The sequence below is a fragment of the Herpailurus yagouaroundi genome, unplaced genomic scaffold (genome assembly GCF_014898765.1).
Source record: "Herpailurus yagouaroundi ecotype Mexico unplaced genomic scaffold, PumYag 246, whole genome shotgun sequence".
In the NCBI taxonomy this organism is placed as follows: Eukaryota; Metazoa; Chordata; class Mammalia; order Carnivora; family Felidae; genus Herpailurus; species Herpailurus yagouaroundi.
In genome coordinates this window covers 7,877,690-7,892,461 of record NW_024412463.1, presented here as the reverse complement: position 1 = coordinate 7,892,461, position 14,772 = coordinate 7,877,690, and the positions used below count along the sequence as shown (strand labels likewise).

Here is a 14,772-nt window from a genome sequence, read left to right as displayed (position 1 = left end):
CCCCAACCCAATTATGCCTTGCATCATTTCAGAGGCCGCTCACTCAGACCAAGGCCCATCTGGAGGTTCATTGCTGTGATGTATTTCGGCATCATGTACACAGGTTCACCAGCCTCGTCTCGACCTTGGAAACGTTGTGGTATTTTACAGTGTGTGGTGACATTTATGAGCCCATTTGGACACCCACAAAGAGGTTGATTTCCATAGATTAAATGTCAAGTTTGAAACCGTCCAGGGTAATTGAATCCTGGAGCGCTGTCCACTTAGATTCTCAACCGAGACTGTTGACTGGACATTTGTGCTGTTATGAGCCCACAAGAGCAGCCCCAATTACTTAGGTCTGACCGAGGCCAGGGGACACAGTGGGAGTGGGGGGCTCAGGGCAGTGGAATTTGATACCCGAAGAAATATTGCCTCATTTACACTTTTTAAAATGAAATACACATGTGGTTAGTTGGTAAGTAAATTATCGGAGGCAGAAAGACCCTACCAACTGAGGTTTTCAAGGTGTCGGTTAGTTGATAAAACCTAACCACCTGTGTATGAACAAGTACCGAAGGGTGAAAAGGAATTCGTCCTTCAATGTGTTAAGTAATAGTTTTAAGGGGCATGAAGCACATGTCCATAAACTTGCAGTAAACCTCATTTAAATTAAGGGGTAGCAAAAAGCATCAAATAGTTACCTAGACATTTAAATGTGTTTGTCTTCTCACTGTCCAAAGGGTGTATGCATCTTCAGACTTTAATCTGAGTCTCTCTCTTTTTGAAAACAAATTTTAGAACTTCTGGTCACCGTGCTGTACGCGGCATCCCCATAATTTATTTATTTTATAACTGGAAGTTTGTACTTTTAAATTTAAATTTAAATTTTTAAATTGACAGCCAAGTAAGTTAGCCTCTAGTGCAACAATGATTTCAGTAGATTCCTTAGTGCCCCTTCCGCATTTAGCCCATCCCCCCTCCCACAACCCCTCCAGCAACCCTCTGTTCTCCATATTTAAGAGTCTCTTCTGTTTTGTCCCCCGCCCTGTTTTTATATTCTTTTTGCTTCCCTTCCCTTGAGTTCACCTGTTCTGTGTCTTAAAGTCCTCATATGAGTGAAGTCATATGACATTTGTCTTTCTCTGACTAATTTTGCTCAGCACGATACCCTCCAGTTCCGTCCACGTAGTTGCCAATGGCAAGATTTCATTCTTTTTGATTGTCGAGTAATACTCCATTGTATATATATAGACCACATCTTCTTTATCCATTCATCCATCAATGGACATTTGGGCTCTTTCCATACTTTGGCTATTGTCAATGGTGCTGCTTTAAACATGGGGGTGCATGTGTTCCTTCGAAACAGCACACTCGTATCCCATGGATAAATGCCTAGTAGTGCAATTGCTGGGTTGTAGGGTAGTTCTATTTTTAGTTTTTTGAGGACCCTCCAGAGTGGCTGCACCAGTTTGCATTCCCACCAGCGATGCAAGAGAGATGCTCTCTCTCTGCATCCTCACCAACATCTGTTGCTGTCTGAGTTGTTAATGTTAGCCATTCTGACGGGTAAGGTGGTATCTCATTGTGGTTTTGATTTGTATTTTCCTGATGAGGAGCAACGTGGAGCATCTTTTCATGTGTCGGTTGGCCATCTGGATGTCTTCTTTGGAGAAGTGTCTATTCGTGTTTTTTGCCCATTTCTTCACTGGGTTATTTGTTTTTTGGCTGTTGAGTTTGATAAGTTCTTTATAGATTTTGGATACTAACCCTTTATCTGATATGTCATTTGCAAATATCTTCTCTCATTCTGTCGGTTGCCTTTTAGTTTTGCTGATTGTCTCCTTCTCTGTGCAGAAGCTTTTTATCTTGATGAGGTCCCAGTGGTTCATTTTTGCTTTTGTTTCTCTTGCCTCCAGAGACGTGTTGAGTAAGAAGTTGCTGTGGCCAAGATCAAAGAGGTCTTTGCCTGCTTTCTCCTTGAGCATTTTGATGGCTTCCTGTCTTATGTTTAGGTCTTTCATCCATTGTGAGTTTATTTTTGTGTCTGGTGTAAGAAGGTGGTCCAGGTTCATTTTTCTGCATGTCTCTGTCCAGTTTTCCCAGCACCACTTGCCAAAGAGACTGTCTTTATTCCATTGGATATTCTTTCCTGCTTTGTCAGAGATGAGTTGGCCATACGTTTGTGGGTCCATTTCTGGGTTCTCTATTCTGCTCCGTTGATCTGAGTGTCATTTTTGTGCCAGGAAGTTTGTACATTTTGACTCCCTGCACACATTCTCTTCTTGCCTCTGACAACCACCAATCTGTTCTCTGTTTGTATGAGTTTGGTTCCTCTGGATCCCACATATAGGTGAGATCATATGGTATTTGTCTTTCTCTCTCTGACTTATTTCACTTAGCATGATCCCTCAAGGCCCATCCACGTTGTTGCAAATGGTGTATATAAGTACACCCCACATTTTCTTTATCCAGTCATCAGCTGATGGGACACTTAGGATGTTTCCATATCTTTGACATTGTAACGAATGCTACAATTAACATAGGGGTGCAGACATCTCTTTGGGACAGAGATTTTGTTTCCTTTGGATATATACCCAGGAGTGGGATTGCTGGATCGTATGGTGGTTCAATTTTTAATTTTTTCAGGAACCCCCATACTCTTTCCCAAAGTGGCCGCACCAGTTTGCATTCCCACCAATAGGGCACAAGGTTGATCTGGGTCTTTGAAATGTTTCTTGCTTGGGAGCAACTACAGTTGGGAAGATCTAACAAGGGTGTGGGCCCACTTCCTCCACTGGTACCCAGTGACCACGAGGGGCAGCACAGCCTCACAAACCTTTACAGCCCTGACTTGTGGTCTTCCTAGAGGCTCAGTGGAGTGCTTTCTCAGCTCCACCGTGGTCGTTTCTGTCAACAGTATCTGCTGACCTGTCTCCCTAAAGTGAGGCCGCCAGGCAACACAGACCAGTCCGTTAAAACCAGAATAAAAGTCGGGCACCTGGGGGGCTCAATCGGTTGAGCGTCCGACTTCGGCTCAGGTCATGATCTCACCGTTCATGGGTTCGAGCCCCGCGTCGGGCTCTGCTGACAGTTCAGAGCCTGAAGTCTGCTTTAGATTCTGTGTCTCCCCCTCTCTCTGCCCCTTCCCCACTCGTGCTCTCTCTCTCTCTCAAAAATAAATAAACATTCAAAAAAAAAAAACACGGAATAAAAGTCACACCATCAAGTTTCAGAGGAGTTGAACTGGGCTTGTTGAATCCCTGTCCAGGCTTGGTCAGGATGCCGGTAGGAGTCAAGACAGGTCAAGGGACCCCATCTTTTTTTGCGGCCAAAGCATTACAAGTGTGCACACGGTGCAAGATGGCTTTCAGATTCATTTTATGATCAGGAATTAGAACAAAAAGTGGGGCGCCTGGGTAGCTCAGTCGGTTGAGCATCTGACTCTTGATCCCAGCCCAGGTCTTGATCTCAGGGTCGTGAATTCAAGCTCCATGTTGGGCTCCGTGCTAGATGTGAAGCCTACTGAAAAAAAAAAAAAAAAAGGTTAGAACAGAAAGCAACACCTGCCCTTGGTGGCTCGTCCCAGACCACAGGTGTTCGCTGCCTCACACCTGACGGTCAGACAGAATTACGATCCTGCTGGGTTCGGATGATTGGCCGTCCTTCCTGGCTGCTCCGCCCAACCGTGGTGGTGGCCTCTGATCACAAGAAGTGACGTGGGTTTCTTCAAGGGCAGACGCCTTGCCTGCAGTGACGACCAAGATGCCAAAACGTTAGGTTTGGAAAGGGACGGCCTTGGCCAAGCATCGTGTTGTTCAGTCTACATCAGGCGAAACATCTGGATGATTGGAGACATCTTGGGAGTTGAATGGGCCACGTGACCGGTTCTCCTGGAGACGCAGCTGGGTCAAGACCAGTGAGAGACACGTGCTCTCAGGAGGGTGTTTTCTGGGCAGGGGAGGAGAGAGGAGACCCGGTGTGCTCAGTCCTGGCCTGAGGGAAGGACCAACCCCAGGGGCTTAGAGAAACAGAAGTTTGGGGCGCCTGGGTGGCTCATTTGGTTAAGCATTCGAATCTTGGTTTCGGCTCTGGTCACGGTGTCACGGTTTGTGAGTTCAAGTCCCTTGTTGGGCTCCGTGCTGACAGTGAAGATCCTGCTTGAGATTCTCTCTCCTTCTCTGTCCCTCCCCTGCTCTCTCTCTCTCTCTCAAAATAAAAAAATAAACTTAAAAAAAAGGAGAGAGGGGCTCCTGGGTGGTTTTGTCTGTTAAACGTCTGACTTTGGCTCAGGTCACCATCATGGCTTGTGAGTTCAAGCCCCGCGTTGGGCTCTGTGCTGACAGCTCGGAGCCTGGAACATGCTTTAGATTCTGTGTCTCCCTCTCTCTCTGCCCCTCCCCTACTTGTGCTCTGTGTCTCTGTCTCTCTCTCTCAAAAATCAATGAACATTTAAAAAAATTATTTAAGAAATAAAAGAGAGAGAGAGAGAGAGAGAGAGAGAGAGAGAGACAGAAGCTGATTCTCTCATGGGTCTGGAGCCTGGAAGTCCGCAGGCAAGGTTCCTTCTACAGGGTAGAATCCTTCCTTATCTCTTCCTGGCTTCTGTTAGCTTGTCGGCAATGCTCAGCCTTCGTTGGTTTGTAGACGTATCACCCCGCTTTCTGCCCCCGTCACCACGCGGCCTCCTCCCCTGCACGTCTGTTCCTCACACGGCGGTCCGTCTCCTCCCTGCGGGTGTCTCTCTCCTTTTCTTATAAGGGCACCCGTCATACTGAATGAAAGGCCTGCCCTCTCCCAATACGACCTCCTCTCACTTTAGCTCATCGCATCGGCGACATTTCAGGTCACGTTCACAGCCCCTGGAGACTCCAACATACCTTCTAGGAGGGGACACAGTTCAACCCACGTAATACCTGGCTTCTCTTTTCCTCAGAACCTAAGGAGCTGTGACATTTCTCCTTTCTCTGTGTGATCTGTGGGTGGCAGGGGGGACGTGAGCCAAGATGCCTGTGGGCTTTCCTGGTGGCTGCGGCCGGGATGGCAGGTGATTAGTGGGGGTGCCCCTGCTCAGGGAGGCTGGAAAGGCTTCCCGGAGGCTGCTTCTTATCTGGCTCTTCCCGGTGAAGCCATGAGCACCTGAGTCTCCCAGTCTGGGCTGGAGGAGGGCTGTGGGGTGGGGGGAGTACCAACCGGTGGCTGCGGGTGAACTTGGCCATGCGGCTCTGTTCTCAGTACCCGAGCAGCTGGCTTTAAAGGTGTCTGCAGTCAGTGCCCTGGAGTAGGCAGGCTGGTCAATCAGGTCACGTTCCGCAGACCTTCCAGAGAACGACGTCTCCGAACAACACGAGAAGCTCTTCTTCCGGAGGCTTCTAGGATTTAGAGGCTCCGAGCCCCCCCCCTTGCAGGGCATAGCCCAGATTCAGTAGGATTTCTGTCCCCCTCGTATTTGGTGCCCTCAAAGCCAGAGTCTGCTTAGGAGCCTGCTGGAGAGGCCAGTGTTGAGGCTTGGGGGAAGGCTCTAGATGAGGGATTCTTGGATTGGTAAAGCACGCCCAATGCCTGGACGGGAAGGTGAGCAGGAAAGGAGTGGGTGGATGGGCTTTGTAAGCGGATCGAGCCATATAGAAGTCCCCGCACCCCGGCCCCAGTCAAGCAAACACAGGGAGGACTGTGACCAGTGACGCGTGCGAGCTGAAGGGGGAAGGACCGTGTCTCCGTGGAGGACAGATGACTGAGCATGGCCCCTCCCGTCCTGCCCCCTCCAGGTCTGCTCCTCAGAAACACCCACCAGCTTCCACAAGCCTCTTACAAACTCTCCTTGGGGCCCGGATGGAGGGGCCTGTGGGCATGCTGGCTTTTCCTTCTGGCACTCTCTGACCACCTGGATGCCCCCACTTTCTACACCTACCTCTGTCCCTCATTTGCAGGCCCTGGAACAAAGCCTCAGGGCCCGTCAGGGACCAGAAGCAAAATGTTAACCAAAGGGTCAATATCACATGTCCACGGCGGAAGGAAAACGGCCTGGTTTGGCCAGCTCGGCTGCTGTGGGTGCTGTGACAGGGTGGCTGGGGCGGGTAAGTGGGGGAGGTTTTACTTTATTATTTTATTTTATTAAAATTTTATTTAAATCCGTGTTAACAGTTAGTGGAATACTGGTTTCAGGAATAGAATTTAGTGATTCATCACTTACGTGTAACACCCAGTGCTCATCCCAACAAGTGCCCTCCTTAATGCCCATCCCCCATCTAGCCCATCCCCCACCTACCTCCCCTCCCAAAACCCTCACTTTGTTCTCTGTATTTGAGACTCTCTTATGGTTTGCCTTCCCTTCTGTTTTTATCTTATTTTCCTTTCCCTTCCCCTATGTTCATGTTTGTTTCTTAAATTCCACATGAGTGAAATCATATATTTGTCTTTTCCTGACTGACTTATTTCGCGTAGCATAATACCCTCTAGTTCCGTGCACGTTGTTGCAAATGGCAAGATTTCATTCTTTTTGATCACCGAGTAATATTCTGTTGTACGTATGTATATATACAAATACATATCCATACGCCACATTGAACGGACGGTGACAGGTAGGATCAAAAGTGACAATAAAGGGCCCAGACAAAATTTGATTCTTAAAATTCAATCACGTTGTTTTTTAAAAGCCATACGTAGAGATTCCCAAGGTATCAAAACAGAATTCAGAGACTCTGTTTTGCCTTATTCATTATATTAGCCAGGAATGAGTGTGTCAGGAGAATGTTCTGGAGGGGAGGTGTTGACGAACTGAAAATGTCAAGGGGCTGTTTTGTGTTCTTTGCAACATCCCCTGAGCAAACGTGGAGGGGAGCTGTATCTGCAGAGGGGGGGCTGGGGAGCTCCTCCCTGCGCTGGCTTCGACATCAGCGGCCTGGTGCTTGGCCGGCAGGTGCCCAGCGGCTGGCCTCTGGACTCAGTGGATGCCTTGCTCCGGCCAGCTTAGCTCTTTGGCATACGCCCCTTTGCAGCTCCTGATCTCAAAAGCGTGCGCCAGACCCTTGTTCAGGCCTGGCACCCCGGCTCTCCAGCCGATGAAGCCCTGGGTCGTCTTCGGGACTGGCGGGGACGGAAGGATCTGGAATGGAGACGTAGGGGGTTTAGCCACCTTGGGCCACAGTGACACGGGGCGTGTCCACCGAGGCACCAGGATCGGCACGTGAGGCCCGATGGGGAAAGGACAGGAAGGTCTCCCTAAGTGAGGTGCGCCCAAGGTACGCACGCTCCGGTCAGCTGGACCCCGAGACTCGCTTCTCGCCACAAAACCATGAAGCCAGGGGTGATTCTTTATCTGGTCATGCCTCACACACTGACCCATGACCTCCAGGAAAGTAATTTTTTTTTTAATAAATGTTTTTATTTATTTTTTGAGAGAGCGAGAACAAGCGGGGGACAGGGAGACAGAGGATCTGAGATGGGCTCTGTGCTGACAGGCTGACAGGTTCACAGCAGCGAGCCCGATGTGGGGCTTGGACTTAGGAACCGCGAGAGCATGACCTGAGCTGAAGTCGGATGCTCAACCCACTGGGCCACCCAGGCACCCCTGGGAAAAAAATTTTTATTTGATAAAAGAGCAAAAAGAAAAAAAAAAAAAGTAAGGTTCAGAAATATCAGGGCACCTGGGTGGCTCAGTCGGTTAAGTGTCCAACTCTTGATCTCAGCTCAGGTCACGATCTCCCGGTTTGTGAGTTCGAGCCCCACACCGGGCTCTGCGCCGACAGCACAGAGCTCCTGCTTGGGATTCTTTGTCTCCCCCCTCTCTCTTTCTCTGCTCCTCCCCTGCTCTGTCTCTCTCTCAAAAGTAAGTGAACATTTTAAAAAAAGACATATTAAGGTCACATCCCCCTTTATAAAATATGTAACAATATTGTCGGATGGTATCCCGGCGGTTACAAATAGTCCCGTTTTCCCCAGGAGGCTTTATGAAACGTGTGTGCATGCACCCACACTCCCCCGCCCCCAAACTGTAGAGGCTACAAGAATGAAAAGTGATAGAATATAATTAAAGACCGAAGGAAAATGAGGCTCTGTCTGAAACGAAAAACCACCGTGTTGTTCGTCAATTCCCTGGACAGACTTGAAATATTTGGAAAACCAGGGCAAGTGTTTACATTAGTTTCTCCCCTTCCATTTGAAATGAGGCCCTGTTCTGCCTCAGGGCTTTTGTACACGCTGTTCCCTTTGCCTGGAAAGCTTTTCCAGGGCTGGCTCTTTGTCATCCTTCAGTCCTCAGCTCAAAGGGCATCACCCTGTCCTCCGTTATCCTCTAAAACCTCACCTGTCTCTTTCCTCCATGGCATTCAGCCCAGCATCTAACAATTGTGTTGATTTTCTTGTTTCATGTGGGCCCCCCCTCCCCACCCCCGTGTCTTTTCTTCCTGTTTGCCACTGTTTACCCAAGCAAGCCCCTGGCACCCACCAATAGCGAACCGTCATTGGAACTCTCTAAAACCCACCGGGTAATGTTTCAAATCCTTCGCAGGTGTTCGCCCACGGAACCCCGACACTATTCCCTGAAATAGGTGCTTTCGTTAACCCCCATCGTACAGGGGGGAAAGGAGACACAGGCAATCGGACACGCAGAGGGTGAGCAGCCGAGCAGGATTTGGATCCCGGTGGTCTGGGCCCGGTCCTTCCCCCGCCCCGGTTTCGGGCCCAGCCCCTAGAAGTGTTTGCTGAATGACGGGACCAACCCCATCCTTTTCTCAGCCGCCCTCTGCTTCTGCAGCGCTGGACGCAGAGGTCCTCGCGAGTGTCGTGTGGGGACAAGCAGCCTGATGTGTCGGGGCACGGGGGCCCCAACGGGGCCTGGAAACTGGCCTTCCCCCCTGCTGGGCGCCACCGCCTCCTTACCTACCGCGGAGTGGGGCGAACTCAGTTCCCTGCAGGGCTCATTTCTTACTTAGGAAAATAAGTATTCAAAACGACTTGGCGAACCTTGATGTATTTCTCCACTGGGGTCACGGGCCGGATGCGGAATCGCTCGGGAAGCTCGATTTTGGGCTTTGGGGTGAGGGGTTCTTCATCACCCTTGAGCAACTGAAACACAATCCCCAGAGACAGGAAGCCTCAGACTGAGGTTGGTGGGAGCCGTCTCGTCCCCGTCCCCCCGGGAAGGCCGCCGTTTGCAGGTGACCGAAGCAGGGCTCAGAAACGTTGGGGAGCTTGGAGGAATCACACCATGAGAAAGGGGCAGACAGGACCGACAGCTCAGCCTCGGGACTCGGCGCTTGACTGCTGTGCCGTGTATCAGCTTTTGCACCTGCTAATTTATACTCCCACGTCGTAATTTGGGAAAACCTCACAGGTTATGGACTCAAAAACTTGCCAACAAGCTTCCAGGACCAATCTTTAAAATATTAGAGGAGAGTCCCCATCCCCCCTTTTAATTTTTTTTTTTCAACGTTTTTTTTTATTTATTTTTGGGACAGAGAGAGAGCATGAACGGGGGAGGGGCAGAGAGAGAGGGAGACACAGAATTGGAAACAGGCTCCAGGCTCTGAGCCATCAGCCCAGAGCCTGACGCGGGGCTCGAACTCACGGACCGCGAGATCGTGACCTGGCTGAAGTCGGACGCTTAACCGACTGCGCCACCCAGGCGCCCCTCCCCTTTTAATTTTTAAAGCGATTTCGAACTCCGAAATCCCAATTTAATTACATGTGAGGAATATTAATACAGACTCTTTTTATGCATTTTGTACTAATAAGGACTCATTTTATGCATAAAATCTCAAGTTGTAGAATTCTGTAAGTATTAAAAAAACTCATTAAGAGTGGCATAATTTGAAAGCTAGCAGGTGGGGTGAATTACGAATGGGGTTACGCGGCCCTGAATCACGAAGGTTTGGAATTATGCAATTCTTGTGCCGTTCCACAGTCCCTCCCAAGAAATGTGGTCTCCAGGTTGTTGTGTCCTGGGGGTAGTTTGAAAGACTGTGGTCATGGGGCGCCTGCGGGGCTCCGTCGGTTGGGTGTCCGACTCATGGTTTTGGCTCAGGTCATGATCTTGCAGTCTGTGAGATCAAGCCTGGCATCAGACTCTGGGCCGACAGTGCAGAGCCTGCTTGGGATTCTCTCCCTCCCTCTCTCTCTTCCCCTCCCCCACTCTCTCTCTCTCTCTCTCTCTCAAAATAAATAAATAAACATAAAGAAAGAAAGGTTGTAGTCTGGTGGCCACCGTCCCACTGAAGCCCATGCAAGCATTTTACATCTGTAAGGTGATTTACAGACCCGAGCCACTACTCAAGAGTCAGATTTCATTTCTTTACTTAAAATCTTTTTTTAAAGAAATATATTTTTTTTTAATTTTTGAGAGAGCGAGCGAGCCAGAGAGAAAGTGAGTGGGGAGGGGCAGAGAGAGAGAGGGAGACACAGAATCCGAAGCAGGCTCCAGGCTCTGAGCTGTCAGCACGGAGCCCGACACGGGGCTCGAACCCGTGAACTGGGAGATCGTGACCTGAGCTGAAGTCGGACGGTCAACCGACCGAGCCGCCCAGGCGCCCCTGGCCAGATTTCATTTAAACGTGTGGGTTTCCGGACTCTCTTGAGCCACGGGGGATCTGCACTTCTGTCTACCAAGTAGCACTCAGCTGAGCTGATGAGCTCTGCATGGGCCCAGGGGTTTCTACGTCACGTCTACCACTCCCTGGTAATTACGCCTGGCCCTTCTGCCTGTTTCTGTTACCCGGCTGGTTTAGGAAATACCTAGAATGTTTCCCCGGTAATCCCTATATATTCACCTGGCTTCTACTTCTCGTCCCATCTGAACTACACACTCACCCAATGAGGCCGCTTGAGGACTAGCAACCCATTTTACAGATGGGTAGTCTGAGGCCAAGTGGCCCTGCAACCGGGCAGACCAGTTTCTCCCCTTGGTGCTTCCCTGTATTAACTGTATGACTTTGCAAGTCTTGGAGCTCAATTTCTTAATTCATAAAATGGGCATAAAACAGCACTCCCTTCTGTGCAAGAGTTGTTGTGTGGATTAAACGAGCTGGTTCGGATGAAGCACCCAGAACATGGCTGGCTCGTAGTAAGTGCTCAATAAATTCGCGAAAGGAAGGAACCTATAGGTTTCAGAGTTACCGGTTTTCGTATACAACACTCTGTTTAACTTTATTCTTACAAATTATGCACTTCCTCACCATTTATTCTTTGAAATAATCAATTCTGTAACCTCTGGGCTCATAAAATCTCTATTTACCTCCTCGAGAGGGGTTGCTAAAAATCCCCAGTTCTGGGACCAGTTTTGCCGCGCTTCGGTTTCAGCTTTCAGGCGGTATTTCCTGAAAAACAAAACGAAACAAAACAAAAGGTCCTAAGTGCTGGGCGGCATTGGAAAAAGGTTAAAGTAGCAAACTCTAAAAGGTCCACTGGGGAAAATTTTACTTTTTTCCATGCGTGTTATTCACCGAACTATGCCTCTGTGCCAGAAAGGGAGCTGGGTGCCACAGGGAGCAGGAGTCCCGGTCTCTGGGGACCACGAGGGGTGACAGGCGTCTACCAGAGCTATGGGTTGGATGGCACGCTGGGGACAAGACTTGGGGCTGGCTCTGCCCGAGGAGCCATCTAGGTATTAGAATCCTTATTTTGGTGAAGTGAGTGAGGTGGGGTGAGGCGTCTGGAGTGCAGAATTTAAGGGGTGCTCACTTCCAGGTTCTAGCAAGTGCAGAGCCAGCATGGCCTGACCCTGAGAATAAGCCCTCCTTAAATACTGCCCCCCAGGTCCCCCACTGGCCCCGCCCTAATCCCGGCCCTGCTTGTGTTCCACAGTAAATATGATTTATGTACAGTGACCTACTAGTTGAGGGCTGGTGTGTCACATTTTGCGCACATCTAATTAAACATTTACTCATTTTGACTTTCAAGCTTCTTTTCCTCTTTTGGAATCAGTATCTGCACCCCCACCCCACCCCCACCCCCCACCCCTCCAGCGCCCAGTGTCTCGACCGTTCTGGAGGTCCCGAACAAGTTTTCTGCCCTGGGCACTGAGCATCTAAAGCAGAGTCTAGTCTAATGGAGATATAATGTGAGCCTCAGGTATGAGCCGCGTACATAACAACAATTTTCTAGAAGCCACACTAACGAAAAAGTGAAAATAAACAGCTGAAGTTAATTTTAATAGTAGTTTCTTTGGGGGGTATGAAATCTTCGAAATCTGTTGTTTATATTACATTTACAGTTCGTTCCAATTTGGGCCAGCCACTGGCTCAGTAGCCGCTTTGGATGTTGCACAGAACCGTCTCAGGGTTGAACCGGCTCTCTTCACACAGGAGGGGGCATCTGATTTGGGTCCTGAAGGATGAGTATGAGTTTGTCTGGTGGAGAAGGGACGGAGGGGCATTTTAAACGGACGGAACATACCTGCCACAGCAGTCTTACAGGTGTCTGAGACAAAGATAAAAACCAATGAATAGCTGTGTATTTTATGGCAAAGGATTCTGGCTTCCCATGGACAAGAGAGAGGTAAAGTTTCCTATAAAAATAAATTTGAGCCAAAAAGAAAGCCAGTTTAAAGAAAAATATGAAGTGATTAACGCAGGTTTTCCAAGGAAATGATAAAAATCAGAGAGATGGCCAGCAGGATAACTGAAGTTTACGAGGTAAGCAATTATGCTTTATTGTTACTCAACTTCACTTACTTGCATCTAAATTAGTAACCTCCCATATTGGTGGAAACTTCAGAGAGATGGTATATTTAGCGATTCAATAGAATGCCGAATAAAAACACCCATTACAAATGTCTGCTGAACATAAACCTTTTAGAAAATGGATCGGTTTTTTAAATTGAAATCTCTTACTATTTAAAAAGGCAGGAAAATCAAGAATGTAAAGAGCCTATGCATACCTCATTCAAATTAAGTATTAAGATATTTGTTTTATTTTATTTATTTTATTTTTTGTAATTTGGTAAATCTTAAAAATAACATGTTGGTCGGCTCAACAAGCAAAGATTTGCAGATGATTGCAAAACCAGATGTAGTATCTTTTATCTTTCGTGGTGGGCCTACGAGGAGAAAGGCTTTCTGGTGGCCCTCATGTCCCTGACGTCGCCCAGACCACCTCCAGCGCAAGGTCCTGGCGCCCGGAGGTCGACCGCCTCCGGGAGCTGGAGGGGAAACTGAGGCCGCCAGGTGTGCACGCTCGAGGTGGGAACGGCCCCGCCCACCGGGTACGAGATCCCGGGCGTTACCAGATCTCGTCTTGGGCCACGAGGTTCATGCGCTCGGCCGCAGCGGTGCTGAGAGGTTTCTGCGTCATGTGGGCTCTTGGTCTCTGGGCTCCCGGCGGGCGCGCACCAGCCCTGGGCTCGGCGGCGTCTCGCGTCGCCAGGGAGACCGGTTGCCCAGCAACGCGGGACGCGGAGGCGGCGTCTGTGCTGCACCTGGCGCGGGGTGCGGGCGCGAGGCTCCTGCCGAGTCCGTGCGCCCGCTGCCCTCCTCCGCCCGCCTCCGAGCCCTCCGCCCACCTCCCTGCCCACCTGCCTGGCCCTGGCGGCGGCGGCAGCCCTTCTCCTGTGCGGGAAGCCCTAGGGAAGCCTCACCACCTCACCACCCTCCCCCTTTAAAATTTAGGCCTGCGAGGCAAGTACGCACACCCACGAGTGTACCCATCCTAAATGTACCAAGCTTGATGAATTCTGTCACAGAGGAACGCACCCCCCCCCCCCCCCCCCCCCGCCACGGTCTGGATTATCAACTAGGACCTTCCAGCCCGCCCGCCTTGTCCACTTCTCTGGGGGGTGATTAGTTTCCCTGGCATTTGAACTTGGCAGAAGTGACTCGTCCAGGGCCCAAGGTTGTGTTTGAGAAGTTCATCCACCTTGCTGTGCGTGCCTGGGCGTGTTCTTTGTTCGTTTCCACTCCCGAAGTCTATCCTGCTGCCGCCGGGGTGGGGATTGGGGTTTTGGCCACCCCAGCGCTGCCCCGAGTATTCCTGCACATGGCTTGGGGAGAGCCTCGCCTATGTACGCATTTCTGCTGGTATTCACCATTTATAACAATCCCCTGCATGAAATGCACAGATAATATGGCCTGCACACCCCACACCCACACCCTCCTTCATGCCCATCAACACCAACCCTTCGCGACCGGGGTTCTCAATCGGTTCACTGACTGACTTGGTGATCTCCCAAGGTTTCCACCAGCGCACATTGTCAGAGGCCTGGAATTGGACACTGGGTCTAAGAGACAACAGTTAATGGACAGACTTGGAGGGCAGGGCGCCATGTTTTTTTGCCCAAGCAGCCAAGAGGTACACAGGTGCCCAGAGACTCACGGGACTGAGCGAAGGGGGTCAGCGTGCTTCTGCCGAACTACAGGCCATCTCCGGGACAACTACCGAGGTCACCTGAGGGGGCGTGGGTGTTTTACCTTCCAGTTGGGTACCTGTGATTCTCCCTGGAATGTCTGCCTCCCTCCCTTTCCCTGACCTCCTTGCTCCCTTATCAACAGATTTGTGCTTTTATGGGGCTGTTGGGGGATGTATTTACATATAACAATGTTCTCCGCACCCAAGGCGTGTATATTTTTCTTGGCTGTTGGGAGGTGCTGGGTAGAGGCCCCAAATTGGGGTAGACCACCCAAATGGGTGGTCCCATTTGCCCACTCAGCCAAACAGTGACGGGGCCGGGCGGGGGCTGGAATTAGAGAGGATAGGTTAATTCATGAATGAGGTACACATTATGCCCTTGGTTGAGCAAGCTGGTGGGCCTGGTCGGATTGCCGCGGGCTGGACAAGTGTCCGGGTGGGCTCAGGGTTTTCTTT

At 50.0% G+C, this 14,772-nt stretch overlaps 1 protein-coding gene across 1 annotated transcript; it reads right to left on the bottom strand.

Annotated features, from left to right (window-relative positions):
- Positions 1-6,603: 6,603 nt before the first annotated feature.
- Positions 6,604-13,308, bottom strand: CIMIP1 (ciliary microtubule inner protein 1). The gene is made up of 4 exons (XM_040460023.1): positions 13,199-13,308; positions 11,210-11,291; positions 8,944-9,045; positions 6,604-7,084 (listed from the first exon to the last, which is right to left on the bottom strand). Exons 1-4 carry the CDS (start codon positions 13,264-13,266, stop codon positions 6,923-6,925), a joined length of 414 nt encoding a protein of 137 aa, XP_040315957.1. The 5' UTR covers positions 13,267-13,308; the 3' UTR covers positions 6,604-6,922.
- Positions 13,309-14,772: the final 1,464 nt, after the last annotated feature.

Coding starts and splice junctions, on each gene's coding strand:
- CIMIP1 (XM_040460023.1), bottom strand. CDS start 13,266: ATGACGCAGAAACCTCTCAGCACCGCTGCGGCCGAGCGCATGAACCTC. Junction 11,292..13,198: donor GTGGCCCAAGACGAGATCTG/GTAACGCCCGGG, acceptor TTTGTTTTTCAG/GAAATACCGCCTGAAAGCTG. Junction 9,046..11,209: donor TAGCAACCCCTCTCGAGGAG/GTAAATAGAGAT, acceptor ATTGTGTTTCAG/TTGCTCAAGGGTGATGAAGA.